The sequence below is a fragment of the Aspergillus fumigatus genome, chromosome 3 (assembly GCF_000002655.1).
Source record: "Aspergillus fumigatus Af293 chromosome 3, whole genome shotgun sequence".
NCBI classification, from domain to species: Eukaryota; Fungi; Ascomycota; class Eurotiomycetes; order Eurotiales; family Aspergillaceae; genus Aspergillus; species Aspergillus fumigatus.
In genome coordinates this window covers 1530057-1551188 of record NC_007196.1, presented here as the reverse complement: position 1 = coordinate 1551188, position 21132 = coordinate 1530057, and the positions used below count along the sequence as shown (strand labels likewise).

The 21132-nt window shown below is 49.2% G+C and overlaps 7 protein-coding genes across 7 annotated transcripts; 3 read left to right on the top strand and 4 right to left on the bottom strand.

Moving 5' to 3' along the window:
* Positions 1–1560: 1560 nt before the first annotated feature.
* AFUA_3G06260 (translation initiation factor eIF1) lies at positions 1561–2302 on the bottom strand (the record flags this gene model as incomplete). The annotated part of the gene is made up of 4 exons (XM_749887.1): positions 1561–1709; positions 1774–1866; positions 1959–2033; positions 2275–2302. The coding sequence occupies 4 exons, from the start codon at positions 2300–2302 to the stop codon at positions 1561–1563; spliced, it is 345 nt and encodes a 114-aa protein (XP_754980.1).
* Positions 2303–3043: 741 nt separating this feature from the next.
* On the bottom strand, positions 3044–3771 carry AFUA_3G06255 (uncharacterized protein; the record flags this gene model as incomplete). Its single annotated transcript, XM_001481551.2, has 4 exons — positions 3044–3365; positions 3512–3543; positions 3611–3661; positions 3735–3771. The coding sequence occupies 4 exons, from the start codon at positions 3769–3771 to the stop codon at positions 3225–3227; spliced, it is 261 nt and encodes an 86-aa protein (XP_001481601.1). The 3' UTR covers positions 3044–3224.
* Positions 3772–5904: 2133 nt separating this feature from the next.
* AFUA_3G06250 (mediator of RNA polymerase II transcription subunit 12) lies at positions 5905–12031 on the top strand. Its single transcript, XM_077804339.1, has 5 exons — positions 5905–6022; positions 6072–7125; positions 7192–10095; positions 10156–10382; positions 10435–12031. The coding sequence occupies exons 2-5, from the start codon at positions 6513–6515 to the stop codon at positions 11467–11469; spliced, it is 4779 nt and encodes a 1592-aa protein (XP_077660495.1). The 5' UTR covers positions 5905–6022; positions 6072–6512; the 3' UTR covers positions 11470–12031.
* Positions 12032–12635: 604 nt separating this feature from the next.
* Positions 12636–15210, bottom strand: AFUA_3G06230 (uncharacterized protein; the record flags this gene model as incomplete). Its single annotated transcript, XM_749890.3, has 5 exons — positions 14128–15210; positions 13945–14074; positions 13786–13876; positions 13540–13727; positions 12636–13478 (listed from the first exon to the last, which is right to left on the bottom strand). Exons 1-5 carry the CDS (start codon positions 14265–14267, stop codon positions 12636–12638), a joined length of 1392 nt encoding a protein of 463 aa, XP_754983.2. The 5' UTR covers positions 14268–15210.
* Positions 15211–15337: 127 nt separating this feature from the next.
* AFUA_3G06220 (CIA30 family protein) lies at positions 15338–16712 on the top strand (the record flags this gene model as incomplete). Its single annotated transcript, XM_749891.2, has 3 exons — positions 15338–15597; positions 15684–15917; positions 15988–16712. The coding sequence occupies exons 1-3, from the start codon at positions 15510–15512 to the stop codon at positions 16710–16712; spliced, it is 1047 nt and encodes a 348-aa protein (XP_754984.1). The 5' UTR covers positions 15338–15509.
* Positions 16713–16851: 139 nt separating this feature from the next.
* Positions 16852–17899, bottom strand: AFUA_3G06210 (phosphoribosylaminoimidazolesuccinocarboxamide synthase; the record flags this gene model as incomplete). Its single annotated transcript, XM_749892.1, has 3 exons — positions 16852–17225; positions 17306–17681; positions 17750–17899. The coding sequence occupies 3 exons, from the start codon at positions 17897–17899 to the stop codon at positions 16852–16854; spliced, it is 900 nt and encodes a 299-aa protein (XP_754985.1).
* Positions 17900–18360: 461 nt separating this feature from the next.
* On the top strand, positions 18361–20983 carry AFUA_3G06200 (putative anaphase-promoting complex subunit Apc5; the record flags this gene model as incomplete). Its single annotated transcript, XM_749893.2, has 7 exons — positions 18361–19075; positions 19137–19230; positions 19277–19688; positions 19743–19866; positions 19920–20026; positions 20080–20216; positions 20266–20983. 7 exons carry the CDS (start codon positions 18361–18363, stop codon positions 20981–20983), a joined length of 2307 nt encoding a protein of 768 aa, XP_754986.2.
* Positions 20984–21132: the final 149 nt, after the last annotated feature.

The following is a 21132-nucleotide window of genomic DNA, read 5'->3' as shown; positions in this document are numbered from 1 at the left end:
ACGGTGCCTGCTGCATGGTGGGGGCTGCGGTGTGCTTTTACTTTTCTAGCTGAGCTTCTTCACATACGGCCGGGGATGGGACGGGAAGGCTGGGCGGCAGCAATTATCGGGAGTGTTGGGCAAGATTGGGATGTAGAGAGGAGATTTAGAGTGACGGAGGTGGCATTGGCTATTATGTGGGTATGTAGAATGGAGATGGTTCTCACGACCCATAGAAAGACCCTTTGCCCTCTACTCCGCCTGGAAGGTTCAAGGCTTTTGCTGACCATTGACTTTCTCAATAGTGCTGCGCATCCGCATATCTTTCTTATTTTTTTGCTGATTGCATGATGTCTCGATGGTTCGTTTTCTTTCTGAGCCGCATGTTTCCTTCCCGGGTTGCTGATCACTCTCCGCAGGCTTTTAAATTATACCCCACCGGCTGTTGTCATTCGTCTTCTTACAACTAACGGGCTGATCGCTTACATTACTTCTTGGGTTCTTTATCTCTCCGGTGCATCGTCAGATCCGCGTCTTCTTCTACCGGCATGGATATCGATCACAACAGTACGTACGACCTTGTCTCCCTCGACTATGTACCTTCAAAACCGTTGAAATTACTGACATTTGGAATCGAAGACCCTTACCTTTCTCTACCACGCCACTCAAAATCACGCCACAATCAAGCGTGAGACAACCGCGTCGTTGTTGGTCGTATCAGTCGCCAGCTTCGTCAGTATGTCCTCGCTTCTTCTGCAGTTACACTTGACCCGCGAGAACGAGCCGGAGGTACCCTTGTTCGTGATCACGCGGAAGTTGTGGGACTGGGCTGTTGCGATATTCCTTCGTATGCGTGTTGCAGATGCAAGGGCTGGAGCTAGGGAGCTGTAAGATGCGGTCGAAAACATGATATTCTCTCGATGTTTACTAGACAATCTATCTACGAGCCTACCAAACGCCCTCGTCCTCGTATATCCACTGTCTTTGATGGGATCGAGCTTTCGTCAACAGAATAGGATTACTTTGCCCGAATCTGAGTACTTGTTACCCGTCGAACACATTGCACCAATAATGGAAAATGGATTAGATAATATCCCCAAAACAGGTACAAATAGTCAAAGTAACATTGATTGACGAAACAGAGAAGCCGGAAAGTTCCTCTCGAGACGTCTGCGCAAAACAGGCCGTCACATACTGCGAAGCAGCACGACATAAAAAAGTGAAAAATCAGACTGAAAAACATCTATGCAGATAATGGGTATCTACCAACGCCTCGTTCCATCGCTAATCCCGTTCTTAGAAAAATAGTCGAGTCAAGAAAATATGAGAATCTGAGACCCGCTTCAAGTGAGTAGTCCGCTCATGAAAGAGCAAAAAATTAACTTTGAGCGCGTCATTTCGACATGGCCCAAGTCCACCGTGCCAGGCACAGAGATGGTTAGGAGTAGAGACCAAGTAGTTTTGGCAAGCACCACGCAGGTTCAGACAAGGGATGGACAAGACAACATGCTCCCTATCCCAACCACTCCGAGGGCGATGTAGACTGGGAAGAAGGGACTGGAACGGGGCGCGGCGTCTAAATTAGAACCCATGGACTTTGATGGTCTTGGCATCGAGCTCGAGACCTTCCTTCTTGTCGGTCAAGAACTCCTGAACATCCTTACGCTGATCTCCTTGCAGCTGAATCACCTCTCCCATCTCAGAGTCATTGACGATAGTGCCATTGCATGCTAGAGAAATGTTAGCTGCTTGAGCCATACAATTTTCTTGCTGGAAGGGATTGGCACAACATACCGAATTTCTTCTTGATCACCTTCAAGATCTTCTTTTGATCGAACTTCTTAGGAAGACCTTGAACTGTGGTCAAGGTCTTGCGACCATTGCGTTCTGTTGACGGCGACGGTTAGTAACTATTATCTCAAGTAACAGAATCTGCCATTCGCAACGACAGGAAAAATGATGTGGTGGACGAGACGTACGCTGAATCCGTATATGGATGTAGTTCTGAGACTGTTTAGTCTCGCCGGTGTCTTCGTCAGCTTCGGCGAAGGGGTCTGTGTAGAAGCACGTGTCAGCCTTAGGCTCTCATGACCTCAAATGTGCCCCGCCAAACGATTCTGGAATTCGGATGACATGAAAAAGCAAATAGCAACTCCATGAGGATGGATTATCCATTAAGGAGAGAGTATATGGTGCCATCGTAACTCTGTGAAAGGCACCGTGATGCTTCTCCTAGAACGGAGTGTAGAAGGGACAGAATTGCTGGTAGTTGGAGGAGGTGGCAAAGTCACTTACCGAAGGTCTTGAGGTTTTCGATGGACATAAACTCGGCCTTTCGTCGTAAACGGCCCTTAAAAGCGGTAGATTATAAGTGACTGAAGTGAGAGATCAGAAGTCTCTTTGCAGTTGTGAGAGATTGCGAGTTTGCGAACGGAGGGGAGTTGATCGAAGTTTGGATGGTGGTGTCAGAGAAAGAGATAGAAGAGGAGCGGAAGAGTCTTTTGAGGGGCAACGCCTCGATTTAGCGCCCTTGTGGGGGAAGGCGGTGTGGCACTGACTAAGCCACCGTTGCCCTCGCATATGGTATATTTAGAACCTCTCCAACTTTTGACTGGGCCACGATTCAAATGCAATTGAAGCTTTACTATGGATTTTACGGACAATGGATGGCGCAAATATCTGGAGCCCGACATGGGGTGGGGTTTGTCCTTGACGTGGTGGCGAAGATCATACATTATGCTTGAGAGATAGGTACGTGACGGGTATGTATCAGTGGGTAATTTGCGAACATGGAACCATTCCATCATTTAGTGAGGTATTAATTGAATCCGTAAATTACAAAGATATGGTCACGATGCCATACCGTGCATATATAGGAATAAGACGGCTGTGACAAGGGCACATGGCCTGGCTGATTCAATGCACTTAGATGATTTTCTCCTGACTTGACCATAGCTTTCAGCTTTAGTCTGTAGCATATCTTTTGCAGCAGCTAGCCTCGAAATGGGATCCGCAACCGATCGCGGTACGACCTAATCGATATTTTAAGGTGAGGGTGAAGGAGAAGGAGCAGCGGCGCTGCTTCGTGCCGATGGAGGTGGCATAAATAGGGGGAAATATGTCTGCGCGATGTGGTAAGAGATAGGCCAGGCTATAGAAAGGTTGAAAGGGAACAATATTTCGGTTACATACAACGACGAGCGCCATTACTGTATAAGTTTTCAACTGTCAGTAATTTTCCGCGTTCACTTGCGGGGGAAAGAGGGAGAGACGAACAAGACATCAGGACGGACATGTATGCAGGCGTAGCTGCCGACCTCTTTTGCTCGGGTGTTTCTCCGAGCCACGACTGGAGAGAGAAGACGAAAGAGACCCATCCAATCATCCTATGCTCGCCGCGTATAATTGTCAGATACCATAGCTTAGATCTGCTCGACGAGGAGGTATCTCTCACCTATTCCGAGTGAACATCTAGGGAGAGAAAGTCAGCATGTGTCGAGACCGTCACCAAGGGACTGTAACTTTGACCTACCGCGGCCATTGGCATAGTGCTAGACATCGCTCCTAGCGCGGAGTATCAGTGAGATAGTCCATTTGCTGCACAAGTCCCCAAATTCAAACGACTCTGTACCTGACATATCGGCCTCATTCTTATCCTTCGGCGGCTCGATGTAGGGGATGGCTACGGTTCAGGACTGAAATTAGCGAAACTGCGCTCTCATGATCGACGTTGGCTTCAATTGAGGTAGTCTTACCGAGGTCTAGCCTCCGCATATCCTTCTTTGACGCCATTTTTACGCTGATAATTCGACGGTTAGGTCCACGCCTTTTTTTGAATAGAGTAGCGTGATAAGGGATGTTGTATTGATGGCCAGCCAAGCAATCATTCTGGCGCCAGGACCAAAATGGCAAGGTTGGATGGAGGTTGGTTAGATAACCATCCACAGATAATCCGTGGCGAGCTGCGGGGAACACCTTGATGATCCATCATCCGTCCATGTTTATCCATCAGCAGTGGACGCTGGTGAGCCTAAAGACAGCATTAGTCAAAGATCGACTGTATTAGGACCCGAACTTGAGTCAGCTATAGAAAGGGCTATATTCTTGCGGGATAGTCAAAAAGAGCGCAACGAAGAACAACCGTTAAACCGTACTATCATAAATCATACTATTAACAGCATCTCTCTGCCTCGCTAAACCAGCAGCAGAGATAAAGCTCAACTGGTAGTTGGATCATAATGGATGATTTGTTATCACTCGCCTTATCGGGCTCGGTTTCCTCAATACAATCCAGGACTTGCTGCGACGATCTCAACGAATGGCGCTGTAAAATGGTGATAGCGGCTGAACGATGGCCTTGATAACCGGGAGCAATCGAGAGATCCTCCAACTGCAAAGAACTATTAGCGTCATGATAGGCGACTGCAATACTCCGTACTACTCATCGGCTTCCAACTCAACAGGCACTTCATCTGCTCAATCTAAAAGACGTACTACTGGGCGATCGGCCTTTGTTACTGTTTCTCAACCACCTGTTGTTTGGCTAACTCGGCGCAGAAATTCATAAGAACGTGATAAGCGTGGCAAATGATTCTAAGAGGCCGGGACAACGCGCAGTTGACCACATCTGGGTTGCAGAAGATAGAAATGGCCTGTCGACTATCAACATAGGATGCTTTCGTGCCTAACTTCCCTCCCATCATCTCTACATGCATGAAGCACAAGTACAGTCAGATGGGCCATTCAGAAGCCAAAGCTTATGCATAATGGTAGCTTGAATACTACACAGATATGATCTCCTGCATTTGAAAGGTCTTCCTGGGTCCTTGAATGGCCAGGCACCGGCTAGATAGGTATTGTCTCATCCACGGGTGCACGTAGGATCTGGAAAGTTTGTCTCTGCCCGCCACAGTCTTGCTCTAGTCTGCAGCTGGAATGGGACATCTTGATAGTGTGCATCACGAGGGATGGCTGATGAGCCTTTGAGGATTTGATTATTGTTAGCAGACCTATCACTGCGCAAGCTACCAAGGTTTCTGTATGCATCGAGTAGGGTCAAATTCCAACGAGATGCTCCTGGTAGCCCTTCGCCTATTCGCTTCTGCCAATATGATCGGTTTGCAACCGATGTGGTACATGCAAGTCCTTCTATAATGATCAGTATGCTTGAGATGATCACCTCCTGGTGACAAAAAAGTATTCCTACTTAGGTGAATCGCATGTTGCGACATGATGCTACCATATCCAATGATAGGTGGGGGTTGATTTCCTCTTTAACCTCAAATCTTCATTGCAAGGTTCCGAACATCGACTCCTTCGTCCACCATCAGTGTCCATGTCAAGTTTGACCGTGTCACAACAGGGCGTGTGGTGCCACAAACAAATTGCTCTCTCCGAAGCGACACTTGCCCACTTTCGGGGATCAGTGGAGTCTTACACATTATTGGGAGAGGGCAGGCGGGACGAGTAAGGTAGGTAACAGAAAATAGTTAGGCACTGCGGAGTAGTACTTTGTTGATCGCACGCACATCTGGTCATAGGTTGGGCCATTGCCTCGTAGGCACTTGAAATCTTGGGGCTAAGGCGATCGTCTGATACCCTGAATTCTTCAAAAAGTGCTGGGTTGTGGAATGATTCGCCGAATAAGCCGAGACCACAATCAACAGTTGACAGGCGGATTCTCCGTAGAGATGGAGCGGAAACACAATCACAGAGATCCAAGTCCCTGAAGACAGTAAAATTGCGTGATAACTATTGATCAGTATGATTTGTTGGCCTGTTTCCATGGTCATGAACCACCAGATTCCAGATCCGTAATTGGATCTGGTATGTTTTATTACGGATCCCGGCTAGATACCCCTTACTACTTAGGTAGATAAGGGAGCGTTTGGAGAGGATAGGAGAGGATATGTATCACAAACTACGGATAGCTAAGGTCTAGGTACTTATGGAAAGCAAAGAAAAGTGTACGCTATACGGAGTACGGAGTAGGACGGAGTAGTCTACTTTTCCATTCCTAACTGACTGCTGAATTCCGACGGAGGTATGCGCCTTGGTCACCTTACGTTATCTGGAGATCTGACTTACAGTAGTATTATTATCTCCGTCTCCGGGCTCGGCTGGATCTCTAATCTGCCTTCTCCTATATTGCTTTTTCATATTCTGCGTCAATCCCCTTTCTGAGTCCTGTTTGTTTGCTCTCGTTCCGCCATCCTTCAACAGCAATCAATCGGTGAGTAATGTTTGTACAATAGTGCATTCCCCCGATCGCCCGAGACCATATCCTCCTACCACCGGCACGATTACCCACCACCTGCGCCGTCATATCCATCCGGACCGCTTCATCTTGATTCCCCATTGATTGGGCGCAAAATAATTCGAATACCATCTCGCCATTTTCCACCTGTTCGATAACTTGCGAAGCATCCTATAAAGCACACGCGATTTGATGCGGATAATTTTCAGTGGTCGATACCCTCCTCAATTGTTCCGATGATACAGATACCAATGCTTGTATACACCATGAAGCTGAGATGATACCCCATTCTTCTGCCGGCGTTCAATCCTGGGGTCAGCCCCTTTACGCCGTTTATACCGGTACTGGACGTGCCGACCTTTCGCAGCCCCTGGGTCAGCCTGACCGTCAGTCCGAACAGCCGTCTATGCCGGTGGCGCAAACACAAGGTAGACCACCGGCACTCATCGATCTGACAGCGAATGACGGTGATGTGCTGGAGCGCGAACCACCGGCGAAGAGACTGAAGATAGATGTGCATGCTGGGTCAGTAGCTAATGATGGAAGCCCAGCTTCTGCAGGTGTGGGAGAATCAAAGAGTACTCCAGGTGCAACAACTTCAAAACCGCCTTCGCTGTCCTGGCGTGCGCGTCCGGTGTGGTCGTTCCAATCATTGCTCTCTGAGATACCTGGAAGCGCAGAGATAAATGGTGAAAGTGCAGCAGGTGTCGTACAGGATCTGAAGCCCCCACCACCGCCTTCATTTTCTGGCCCACCTTGGAAGTTTGCTCCAACAGATATCATAGCAAGTGATTCCGCAGGAGAACAGGATGGTGCATCGGCAAAAGAGGTGCAGACTACACCATATCATATTGAGACCCCTTCTGTTGCACCAGTGATAAGAGGCGAGAGTGAGTCAATACCCTCAACACGAACGAAGCGTGAAAGCCGTCTCTGACCGTTGATTGCCCTTGCAGAGGTTGCAGATTTCTCCCCATGGATGGGCAACCATCCGGAAGACGTACTTAATGAGCAAACGGCCAAGCAAGGATACTACGATCGCACACAGGTGTCTCAAAATGAGTCCAATACAGCTCGCCCCTCCCTGTATGCGCAACTGAAACATCGCTCTGGCTTGCAAATACTGTCGTCAGTTTTTGCAGCTGCACTGGAGAAAAGACAGGGCCATAACATGGTCACTGCGCCGTCAACATTCAAGCCCCCTCCGCGAGTCACGCTGACGGACAACAAACGTGAGGCCTGGCTCCGCGATCTCGCGAATCCGAATGTCCCGCTGCGCAAACTCAGTCGAACCATTCCTCATGGTATCAGAGGCAGAGTTCTTTTGGATCAATGTTTGACCAAATGGGTTCCTGTCGGTCGTGCTGTGTGGCTTGCGAAGTGCGTCGGTGCCAACGAAATCCGTGCTTTCAAAAGAAAAGGTACCAGTGGCGCATTGACCATTGGCCTGGAAGCTAAATGGGTGCGCGACTGGACTGCCAATGTCCAACAGTTTCTCGAAGGTGTAATCACTAGTTGTGGAGTAGCAGACTGGAAGATGAAGGTGACTTACGCGGTCAACTTGACCTCTCGTTTGTTCTTTGAGCAACTGCTTGACCATGACCAGTATCTGGAGTGGTTCCTCACATCGCTGGAGGCAGCGCCATTTAACACCTTGCCAGTCTGGCTTCTCATGTTGGGCATCTACTGGAGCAACATACTGCGATATAGGAAGCGAGGACGGCGACTCGCTGAACTCTTGCTTGACAAGCTGCAACTAGCTATCAAGTCGGATTCGGCCCCGTCCCTTCGCCCCTTGATAGACCGATTGTCACTGCATATCAGAAAACTAACTCTTGAGCATACTTCATCTATGGTGCTTCCACAGTCCTGGGAAAAGTACAAAGATCTCCTATCGTCCTGTTTGAACCTTAACGACAATGTGCACAGAACGGTCTTTCAAATCTTGGCTGAGCGAAATGCGCGGGTGCAGAAGCCTCCGAAATGTGAAGGGACAACACAACAACCGCCACAGCAACGCGTCATCCAACTGTTCGACTCGATATGCTCTTCGCACGACATCACATCTGTTTCCGCTGCATCTTTGCGTGCTATAGATGACAAGGCTGCTCTGGTTCTCAAACTGCTCGAGTGGGCAGCGACTCCGTTTCGCTATGGTGTATCTCGTGTTTATACCGGCGCCCGTCTCCTGCGGAAATGGAAGATCGCTGGAGTCGATGTGGATACCTGCATCATTTCCTTCCTTGGCGAGAGTCAGATGAGCGACCAATTGAACATGGACAATGTCTATCATATCGTCTCTGAGCTCGTCAGATCCCAGACATTTTCGGTTGGAAAGTACCTTCAGTGGTTAATGGCAAAGGGGGTTGCAGATTTTTCCCGAAGCTCCGACCATCAGCCCCTTTCGGGGGACCTTGCACTTCTCGTGCAGCTCCCTGTGAGCCGTCTGCCTGAGCATGTACACAACCTTCGTAACACTCTGCTGCATCGCGCCGGAGTCGAACCGTCGAAAGAGGCTTCTACCATCGCCATTCTCAAGGCATCAATAGCCGAACGTCTCCCAAGGATCTTTGGTTCTGTTGCGACAAGTGCAGTATCCTGTGACCCTTTACCGTCAGATCTGACCTGGACCGTGAAATCCGAGCTTGGTCAGTGGATTCGGCGTGGAGTTACTGAGTTTGGACGGGATCCTCGTCGCGCATTTCAGGGTCTCCATTCCACCACTAGCGCCGAGCACTTCGCACTCACCCCTGGCGAATTCTATACCGTTAGGGATATTCTGGAAAGTTTCGGCGATCTCTCAATTCTTGCGGACGTACTCAAGCAGGCTACCGTTTGCAATGACGGAATTGTTTTGGCATCCGCTGCTGATACAGTCAATTATCATTTTCGTTCTTTCTGTGTTATCGGTGCTACAACCGATCTTTTCAAGAGATTGGTAGAGGCATATGCCCGTCTCAAACGGCTTGGGTCGACCTCCTTGGACTTGATCTTCTCATTGATAGACCTTGGGCTTCGGCTACCTGGAGAGCTCAATACCGTTGCTCTTCTCCGTCAGGACCTCTCCCGGATTGAAAGCAAATCATCTATGGCAGCACCGTCACCGCTGTCTGATCACATACCCTCTTCTTTCAATGAAAACGATCCGCTCTTTCTGTTGAAGCTAGACCAGCTCCTCTCGTCCGCAAGTGGTATAGATGAGTCCACATTGGATACGATATTTAACGTTCTCATCAAACAATTAGAATCCAGCGGTGGTCATGCTAAATTCTCGGTTAATGAAATATGCAGGTATTTGTCTTACCTCAGACCTTTCCATCCCAAGCGTTTCGACACCATGATAGTCCGCTGGGTCTGTGGCCTTCTTAGATCTTCTACCGGAGGGATATTGTCCCAAGTCCTGCCTCCTCTGATCGGCGTTGGATGCGTTACCATTCAAGCCTTCGTGTTCCTCGTACGAAGGCTTCTCAAGTCTGATAATAAGATTTCCAACCAAAGAGATCTACGCATAGATCTTCTTCAGCTTCTTGTACCTCCACCGGCAGGTCAGAGTCGATATTTCGACTTGGTCACATACCGCTTCCATCTTTCACGGAAAGAATTTTTGTTCAAGCATCCTGAGGAGGCTTTCGACATTATTCGGGATGCCATCGCCTTGATTGATTCGGAAAGCCAAGAAGGGAACTATCGACAAGTGGATCTAGGTCACAGTGCGATGGTACTCCTTCAGATTCTGCTCACCAAGAATCCAGAAAGTGCTGTTCGGCACTGCTCAGAGAAACTGATTGGTCAGCACCCGTCTGCCGTGACGGTTCTGACAAGAGCGCTCGATTCCCTTCTGGGATTGGATAGTAAAGCAGGTGGGCACTTATTCACTTCAAATGATACTTTTATCTTCATTCCCATTGACACTGGTCCAGCGACCCCAGACATATCTGTTGCTGAAAAGGTCATCGAACTGACCAACGATTTTTCTCTCCCTTTCTGTCAATTGAAGCTCCAGCTTCTATTCAATGCGGAGTCTAAGGGCAATGTGAGGAACGAGATAGTGGATGTGATGTTCAAAGCTGCAGTTGCAGACTCTCGCTCAAGACGATCAAACTGGGTGGGGCTGGTTTCGCTGATGAGCCATGATGCCGTCCGACAGGTAAAGTGCCATGATGTAGGTTCAATACGGTTTCCAGACTAAATTTGTCTAGATTCGAGAACGAGCCGAGAAAAATTTCTTCGCTACACCCTTGTTTGAGGAGTCACCCGATGGCTGTTCGTCATTTGCTGCAGACAACAGCAGCTCACTCGAGGCCGCGAAACTGTACCTGGCGATCATTGAGAAGCTGGCGTATAGCATTCCCGATGTGGGCCCACAGGCTGTTGTCCCTGTCCTCACTGAGAAGTTGGATTTACTGCTCCAAAGACTTATCAGCATGCAAGCGAGCTGCAGTGGTACTACTGAGCTTAGTCATGGAGTTGACGCAGAACAAATGATCCGATCACGCACGCAGTTCGAGAGAGCCCTTGCTTTCTGGTTCTCTGCATTGCTCAGGATGATTGTCCTCCATCGGACTGCCTTCAGTGTGCCATCAGCCGCAGTCAGACCCAACGCATTGCCAGAGCAAACGCGCTTGCTGATATCGATATTTTGCATATCTCTCGCGCGTCTTCCAGATAGTGTGTTGCGACTCTTTCCAGCGGCCGACTACTTTCCCCACTCGATGAGGGCAGCAGATTGTCGTCCTTGTCCGGGTATCCTGCTGCAGACGCATGCTCTGGATGTTGCAGCATCCCTGATTGATATGTTTCCTGATGAAGCCCGTCATCAATGCGCTCGCTATCTGAGAGAGAAATGCCCTCCTTTTGCTCGGGTTCAGAATGACTCGCGCTTCCTCTACCTTCTTGGTCCTCTTGGCGATAGCCCATCTTCTAACATTACACTTCCTGTATCCATTCCATCACCCGCTGCTTCTGGCTCCACTCCCGCCCCTACTCCTTCGGGTAATTCCACAGGCGGATTCTCTCACCCCCAACAACCTGCATTTGTTTCAGGTGTGCCGCCTGGACTGCCAGATGGCTTGAACTGCGCTGCCAGCCATCTTTGTCTTCAATACCGTGGCCGGGTCATTGGAGCTTACCCTGTACGTCCATGGGAACTACTCGAAGATGCTGCCCCCATTGCTGGTACCAACGACACTGCTGTCAGTTTAGGATACTTCGATGCCCGGCGTGTCAGGGTCTAGCACGTTAAGATCTAGTCGACTTCTCATCTATTTACCTCATGCCCTTGTACATATCATCTTTCTGCTTTGTGATTTTGGTGTTTTCTTCATTTGATTCTTCCATATTCCCGGAGTCTGACATCATATCCAATCGCATCTCTTCCTCCCTCTTCCCCTCGTTTCTCGACACATGGCCCTGAAAGAACTCCTGGCCGAGGTCTTCCATCTTCGTTGACTCATCCTTGCTCATAGCCTATTACGCTCGCTCACTCCAACTATTGTGTCTTTTATTACATTTGCATCATTTTCATGCCGCCTGTGCATCTTCTGGGATCGACTATTTCACTTGAAGAAAGTGTTTGAACGTGAGAACCTCGGTGCGCAAACATATGCTTATTGTCATCGCATTCGGCTTCTGTTGCATGGTTTGAGAGCATTCACGGTGACTTCTATAGAACCTGGCGTTCATTATGGGATGGGTGGTTCATCGCACTCAGCGCGCAGCATACAAATCATGTTAAGATACTTCATGGCATGACATATAATGGCCTTAATTTACGGGATATGATTATGTTTCATTATTACAGTTGGTTCCTTGTATTTTTGACACGGTCTAGATCAAGGATTGATCTTTGCTTGACCAAATGTCCTGATCATTATGATATCACGAATAAATATTACTCAACCCCTGGTTCTAGGACAGCGTTTTTCTAAAAATACCTGAGTGGTTTTTGCGACAAGGTGCAGTGTGCTCTCTGCACTGCATCGAGATATCCTAAGTAACAAGGTTTGAAGCAAGTGTATAGATAGGTCATTGTGCTATCCCAGTCAAGAATACATACATGCCTGGTACTCCCATATCTTTCAACCAGATATATAGCCCGAATAGACTTTATCCCATTTCCTCCATCCGTCACGATTATCAAAAGGGTATAGAGCTTGGTCATGGATCATCCAACAAATCAGACACAAAGGCATAACCATCTTGAGAAAACAAAGTCCAACTCCAAAATGCCATATAGCAAAAATGTCTTGTACCAAATTGATGCTTAAGTGCCGGTAACCAGCTTGACTGCTGATTCCCGCCGACCCGCCCCCGGCACCCTTCCTCCAATTAAAAATGGAACGCGGTTACCTCCTCACGTCGAAGGGAGAAGGAATTTTGCAATGCCAGGCGAGGCATGCGTTTAGTGAGAGTTGGAGGGTGACTTGGACTCGATGGTGTTTGAGCCCGAGATCGAGGTTGACGGCTTCTCCGTCTGGTCATTGCTGCCGTTGTGGTTGTGGTTGTCGTTGTCTTCGTTGCCGAAGAATAGTTCGGTATCGGGTTTCCGAGGCGGTAAATCGGCGCTCGAGCTGCAGGAGCGCAATCGTAGGCGGGGGGTTGAGCCGGTGCTCACTGAAACACTGCAGCTTCCAGAGCTTCGTCCTCTGCTGGAGACTTTTATGCACTCTGGGACAACTTCCAAGTAGGAAGTGAAAGTCGTGGTGGAGGTGGATGTCGACTCGATAAGAGACTCGAAGTCGGCGGTGCTAGAGGTGGACGCTGTGTTGGATGAGCCTTTTGAGCGTGAGCGCGAGCCCGAGGTTGATTCGTCTGCATCCGAGCCAACAGCGGAGGAGTTGCCGGATGTTGTCGAATCGTTATCGGTAGTTGTAGCAGGCGTGGGCTCGGTGCCGTTGGATGAAAACCCGGCCCATTCTTCACTGAGGCACTTGTGCCGTTGTTCTGCCTCTAATTCTTCGACCACGTCGAGGACCAGGTTCTCGCTCAAGCCGAAGTGTGGAAGGGTGTTAATTTCTCGGGTGTAGTCTTCGATGGTCTTGCCACTGCCAGTCTTTGGCTGAAACTCGGCGGGAAGAGGCATCCGCGAACGACCCTGGTTCCGCATGGCTTCGCGGACTTCTTTGCTGCGCGAGCGTCTGAAGGAAGAGCTGGGGCCGGATGGTTGTGGCAGTACCCAGGAAAATGTAGGGTTGCCTTCAATGTCCAACGGCTGGAGGTAGTACATCGGATGTCTTTCGAAAGCCTGTTGACATGGACTCAGAACATGCACATAGTCTTGGGGCGTAGTTGAGTGGTGCACTGACCTTGATGGCGTCTCTGTAATCGTCGACATAGGCGAATGTAACTGTGAAGACAGTCGTGAGAAAACCTAGGTCAAGGAAGTAGACTTCTTCGAGAAAACATGATTCAAAATGGCCTCGGCCAGTAAGAGCCGTTTCAAAGTCATGCGGAGACACTGGGAGTCCAGACCGGTGTCCAAGGCGCGCAGTTCCTATATTGGCGTCAGTAGTTGTTCAGCAACAGGATAAGGTGAGAAAAATGGGTCATACTCTTTCCCTTGATCTTTTCGATTCTCAGCCAGCGGTCGTGAAGCTTGATGAGGTCGTTCTCTGTCAGTGCAGCTACGGCATGTTCAACTTTCTATAAGAGACGAGGTTAATCTACTGGGCCACACCTTAGGACGATGACAAGAGCCAGGAAGTGCTCACCTCAAACTGCACAAAGGCCGTGGGAATTTTTCGCTTGTCGCGTTTGATCTTGACATGACATGGGCCGAAAGCAGAGAACGTTTGCTGAACATCCCGTACTAGGTCTTTGTCCTCGAGGGTAATTTTCAAACTAATGAAAGTTAGAGTCTCTAGTTTAACAGTAGAGAACATCTTACTACTCACTTTCCGACGAAAATACAGGCGTCTGGGGGAAACAGCCCCTGAGCGTTCTCAGCCGTGATTGTCGTGTACTGCCTGTCTAGACGAGGAGGAAGAGGCTGCTGAGGCCAGTTTGGGTTTGGAAGAAGGCCAAGAATAGCCATGTCAAATGTGGGAAGAAGAGCGAGATATTAACGAGTGGAGGAGTTCTTGAGGCTGAGGGCTGTAAAGTAAACGAGTGTAGAAGCGAGTCGTTTGGTGGCCAGGTGAGTACTTGTCGAACGATGGGAAGAAATGAAAAAGGTCGAAGCAGAAGAGTGGCATTTGCGGGGGATTTAAAGCCCACTGCTGGCTACCACTCTTCTTACTTTCCTGGCAGTTCCAGAAATAATGTCGGAGCATAGTATGGTTCTCTCATCTCTGAGCTGGTCTAGCTCCTGGATGGAGCAATTGAGAAACCATGACGCCAACTGGTATCGAAACTTGCAGAACGGCTGAGCTGAAAGCCCGTACGAGTAATTTATACCGTTCTCAGTAAAGAGACAAAGGGACGCAGACGGATTGTATAAATGTTTCCATTGTGGATATCAGATGCCGCGCATGAGACTCTGTAATCCAGGATGCAAGGCAACGCATTTTCACGGGCTCTGCGCTTTCTCCGGCTCCAAGTGTGAGCAGGTGGAAATGTACTGCGCTGTTGAACGGATTGACCATTGCAAGCTCAGAGGTAGTGGTCCTCATTGCTTCGTTCGCCTGACGGCTTCAAGCCAAGGCGCGCAGTCATTATTGGGGTGGCTTCGAAGGCCTTTCGATTCCCAAAGTTACATGACCGTAAATTTCACCCGGATAGTAAGATTCCCCAGCATTCTCTCTGTCGACGTCCTTCACATCCCATGGATCTCCAGGAAATTTCACTGGCAAAGGTCACAAGGCAGGACAAAAAAACATCGTATGCAGGGATTTCTCAGTCCGAAACATTCTCGTAAAGAAAACTGTAGGGCAAAGTTGGCTGTCATAATGAGTCGTAAAGACAGAAGTGGTTTCTTGTAAGGCTGTCAGGCCGTTAAAGTGTAGGAGGAGTGTAGGTGTATAGATCGATGTTGTGATAGAAACGAGTGGATGAGGCTAAATGAATAAAGCAATGATTATCGATCTGATCTTATCTTCGGCCGATGCATCCGCAACTGTTTATTGGATAAATGTTTGATCAAGACTACGGAGGACGGAGTAGCCCAGTATGCAGCTTGGCGACATCACCATCGGTTACTTGTAATCCTGGTCTATGATTTATCTACTGAACAGCTTCTCCAACACCCAAACATCAAATTCGAATATTTCAGATCGTTTCTTTATTCCGGTAGGATTCTCACTGCTCACGGGATCGAGCGCAAATAGGTCATCAAACCATGTTTCCCACGGCTAGGTGTCTGTCCGCCAAACCCGCAGGATTCATCAAGCGCAGCGCGGAGGAGCTGAGCCGTCTATCGAGGATCGGTGGGTAATCATCGCTTCTGTTTCTGCGCTCAGTTATCAATTGCGCATGCAATATAAACAGACTCTGATATATTTGTGTTGTATAGCCTGGAACTCCGAAGGTCTCCATACTCCTACGAAGCCCTACACTCTCCTCGACTTTGAAGATGAATCCACCGTCGCTGGGTGCAAAACCATGGCCGACCGTGCCGTTGGTGGATTCAGCACTGCCAATCTTGACTATGTCCCTGCAGACCCTTCGACGAACACACCTGCCCATGCGAGGTTCCACGGGAGCATTTCAACGAAGCTACCTAACAATTGGCGAGTGGAGAGGACGGGTACGTTGGATTGTTCTCATTGACATAGCTTGCTGTAATCTGGAAACTAACTACCGTTGAAAACTAATAGGATATGCCGCTTTTCGCAATAAGGACCGAGGTTTCTGGCTCTTCGGCAGACTATACTGGGATGTCGACCCATACTCGTACCTTGCCCTTAGAGTGAAGTCCGACGGTCGGCGATACACCGTCAATATCCAGACAGACTCGATCGTCGAGACGGATATCCACCAGCATAGATTATATACTCGTCATCACCGTGTGCGAAACCAGACCTCTCGTGATGATCTTCCCTCATACCCGCCGCAAGCAGTCGAGTCACCAGAGCTCGCAGAAACTCTCTTCCCGCGCGGAATTCCTTCTTCGCTCTCCGACGTCCCCCCCGAATCGACGATCATGTACTCTTCTGCAACAACATCCGGTGGCACGGGCTGGGAGACCATCCTCCTGCCATTCCACTCCTTTGTTCGTACGAACCACGGCCTTGTGGTCGAGCCGCAAACATCTCTTCTCCGACAGCGAGTGAAGAGTGTCGGTATCGGTCTTACGGATCGAGTCGATGGTCCTTACGACTTGCGAATCCATCGTATCTGGGCTACCAACGGGATCAGCGAAGAAGAGTTCGAGGATGAGAAGCGGATCTGCGGTGCAGATGCGCTGCCTATTGATGAGGGAGTCAGAACTGGCTGGAGGGGTGACTCTCCTTCCGATCATCCCGAGGACAAGGGTAGTCAACCGGGAGGAGGAGGGAAGACGAAGGGTTTGAAAGGGTTGCGCTCGGAGTGGGAACAATGATCTAATCTATCAAACCTCTTATGTATTGTACTATACTACTCATACAAAAATTTATTCCCTTATAGACGCTACTGATAACCTATCATTTGGTCGGAAGCTGCGATTCAATGTCGTCGTTCGTAGGGGCATTTAGTGTAATCTAATTACCCCCCGTGATCCTCTCCCAGGCCTCCTTGTACTTCTCCGCGGTCTTCTGTACGACCTCTTCTGTCATCCGGACTCCCTCCTTGCCTTTCAGTCCCTCCTTGACGAGCCAGTCACGAAGGAATTGCTTGTCGAAACTTTGCTGGCCGCGACCAACTTCGTAGTCATCCTTGGGCCAGAAGCGAGACGAGTCAGGCGTCAGGACTTCGTCAGCCAGAACAACCTCATTGGTTTCTTCATCGACACCGAACTCGAATTTGGTGTCCGCGATGATGACACCGCGCGACAGAGCGTAGGCGTGCGCGACTTTGTACAGCTGTACAGCCAGAGAAGCAACGGTTGAGGCATGCTCACCAAGAATGGCAGCCGCTGTACATCGGGATATTGTCAGCTCTGAATCCATTCGGAAACTTGATAAACATTCCCGGAGCAAGGAGGACCATGCATACCTTGATCAGGGTGGATGTTTTCATCATGTTCGCCTTGTTCGGCTTTGGTGCTGGGAGTGTAGATCGGGCCATCGGGGAAGGCTTCGCTCTCCCTCAGACCCGGAGCTACCTTGATTCCGTGCACGGTACCGGACTTCTTGTACTCGTTCCAAGCGGACCCAGTGATGTAGCCTCGGACTATGGCTTCAATGGGAAGGATCTTAAGCTTCCGCACTTGCATGCTTCGGTTCTGAAGGGCTGGCCGAAGTGAAGGGGGGATCTGGGGCGGGAGGTCGAGGGTAATGAAATGCGTGCGCAGAGAGGGAATAGCATCGGTGAGGATCTTGAACCATGCTTTTGTGCATAGTGTTAGAAGAACTCCCTTGTTCGGAATACCCTGAAGAGACATTCGTTAGCAGATCCAATATGGAGAACTATTGGCGCATCCAAGACGTAGAGCCGTACATTCTCCATGATCACATCGTACGCGGAGATGCGATCAGTCGCAATGAAAAGAAGAGTCTTGTCGTCGACTTCGTACAGATCGCGCACTTTGCCCCGAGCAATCAGGGGCAGCGCACCCTGGAGATCCGTGTTTGTAAGTGCCTCGGCCATAATTGTAGTTGCACGGAAGAAGAGTTGCAGCAGTAACAATCTCAAGATGTGACTAAAGACGAGTCATGTCCCGATAATTGATAAGTTTTTTGGCGGGGTCTGCTATCAATCAATTTCGGCCTCAGGCGTCAACAACCTGTCTCACAAAATCCCTTTACAACATAGTTTGGTTCAAATGAACCAGCAGAGCACATTCCATAGGAGTTGCTTAGGACATAGAGCCGATCAGATTTTGTGTGCGCTCGATATCATTTGGTCCTGTGTTTCTCCAAGATAACGCTCAATAGTTTGGACTCAGACGCGGCGTGGTCGTATGCAGAGAACGCGCCGATGGTCTCATCGCTCAGTGAAGTTTCAGCATAGTCCTTCCATTGTTGGATGAAACCCTCTCCGGCAAAGGATGTTGACTATGTGAAAAAGGAATTAAATAAAAGAGGTCGAAGAAGCAAAAGAGAAGCAAGATGAGTCGCTATCTGACTCCCTCGAAGATCGCTCTTCTGTGTCTAATCTCCGTTTACACCGATGGAGTCGTTCCCAACTCCTCCGCAATTGATGTCCTTTCTTTTCTTATGTCATGTCTCAGTCCTTTGGGATCAGATGCATCTTCATCTCTAAACAGGGGAGATAGCAACTATATTGTCGCCATTGATGACCTGGAGGATGCCCTTTCATCCAAAGCTTCCTCGATACCTGGCCGTTCAATATGGGACTTGTTTCTCAAGAAGATCTGGTCTATTGATTCTTGCGACGCTTTGGAAGTATTTTTCACTGAGATTAGCGATATCCTTGTCAAGTCTCGAGAAGAACAGATCCGCGACAGGGATAATGGTCTGGCGCCTGAGATTGGTCGTATGCGACTCTCAAGATGCTCACCACTCGGTGTGTTCGTGAGAAGAGCCCAGCTCGAGTTTACTAGGCTTCAGTTCCATGACTCCGTCAAACTATGGAAGGGCTTTGTGCATTACCGTCTGCCCACGTACCGTGTGTGGTCCAAGAAGAATCCATCTACTGAACGGGACCCCGTGGACATCAATTTATTGGAGCTTAATTTGGACTCCACGAGCCACCTTGCTCAGGTGGCTTATGGAAATATCGAAATGCAAGAGGAGGATGGAATCTATGTCAGCACTAAGGATGTCGAACGACTCCTAGAGTTTCAGATTGGCGAGCTACAAAGTACGCAGACGTCCCCTTTGAACGTGCGTATTCATGATGCACACTTACTAACGGAATGCAGGACTTGGAGGAAGAGTCCCAGACGGCATGAAGGTGCAGCTCGAACGTATCATGGCGTCTGGCGTCGCAATACCCAACCTGACTTACTACCTAAGGTGAGATGGAGCTCGCGAACAAACCCGCCGTCGCTAACGATCTCAGATTCCTCGATGCATGGAGAGCTGGAGACTACCCTTCATCCTTCGACAATCTTCACAGATATTTTGACTATACAATGCATAGTCGTGACCGGAGCTCATATCAATATGCGCTGCTCAACCTCGCAATCCTTCAGGCTGATTTCGGATGCTATGGAGAAGCTGTTTCTGCAATGCAAGAAGCTGTCTCCATTGCCAGAGAGTCCCACGATATGAACTGCCTAAACTTTTGTATGAGCTGGCTGTATCACTTTGGCAAAGCCTTCCCAGAGCAGATGAAAGACGTCCAGAATACGGGAATGCTTGGAAACGAAAAGGAAGGCCTTGCTTTCCTGAAGGCTAAAGCGAAGGAGACTGAGATGTGGAGTCTGCTGAGCACTACATTGCTGAGCGAAGCCAAACTCGAGCTGCAAAACGTGAGCATTCCTACGCACCGTTGTTCTTTTTGTATACAGTCCTGACAATACTAGGGGGAGAGTCTTGCATCTTCCATGGAAAACATTATTCGGGCATCACATCTCAATGTTACAAAGAATTTGGTGACATCGACGGGTCCACAGCTTCTACTACAGACTGCGCTTTATGCCAGAATTGGTACCAGGCCTACGCATATGGATTTTTCCCAGACCAGGCGCTAACACCGACAGGCGTTACCCATTTATCGTGGTTGAGTAGCGAAATATTTCGCGAATGCTACGCAAACAAGTCACCGTTTGAGGACTATCTGAAAAGTACATTCCGTAGCTGTCAACTGGTATGCCAATTGTTCCCGAGCTGATATCCGCTTTCTGACAATTTCTCCAAAAGTTGGCGCAGCAGGGTCGCTACGCTGATATCTCATCTCATATGAAGCAGGTCACACCAGAAAAGCTACGATCTCTCAGAGCGAACCAACAATGGACGTTCTTCTCTGGTATACTACAATTAAGGCGGCACATCTGTCGGTATGTTCCCTCTTGGTGCAATGAAGAAGTGGCATCTAATAATGCACAGGGATGATAAAGTGGCAGCAGACTACCTTCTCTCCCAGCTTCAAGCGATTCAGCTACCTGACAATGACGCCTCTCTTCTCCTATCTTTCCTTTCGATTGAATACAAAATCCGACAAGGCGACTATGGCCGGGCGTTGGAAATTGTCGAGCAGACGGCTCAATCCATGCACCAAGACAGCTTCGACATCCACAGTCAGGTGAAGCTGCTTTGTTTCAAAGCGCGAATCTTCGAGAAAACGGGCCATCCGCAACGAGGCTTCTCCTTAGCAATGCGAGCCGCCAGTTTAGCGCACCGCTCCAGGCTTTTACCGGGTCTCTGGGAAGCAATCTGCGTGCTTGGTGGAGTCCTGCTAAGTCTACATGAATTTGAAGCTGTGAATGAGATGGTTGAGAGCATCATGCCTCAGGTCCTCGAGACCGACGACTGTGATCTAGCGGCGCGGGCGTACTCGCTTCTCGTCGACGCAAATATGGGCATGGCTGGCAAGGCGTGGAGTCAAGGACAGGACACGCCCGCGAAAAAGGAACACATGAACCGTGCGCTTGGCTACCTCGACTGCGCCTACGACCAATATGAAGAAATTGAAGACATCAAGGGTCAATGTGAGATGATGGCCAAGAAAGCCACGGTGATGCACCTCACTGGCGATTTGGTCCTTGCGAATGACTACGCGGCTAAGTACCTGGATCTGCAGAAATTGAGTGAGAAGGGGGTATAGCATGCATTGCCGGTGTCAAGTACCACATTTGCGTTATAACGAATATGGGAAATCGAGAACAGACAACTCCTGTCGTACACCGGACTGGAATGCTGCGCGGCAGAGGATATCCATGGGACGTCCGCATGGAATTACTCCGAGCCCTTACC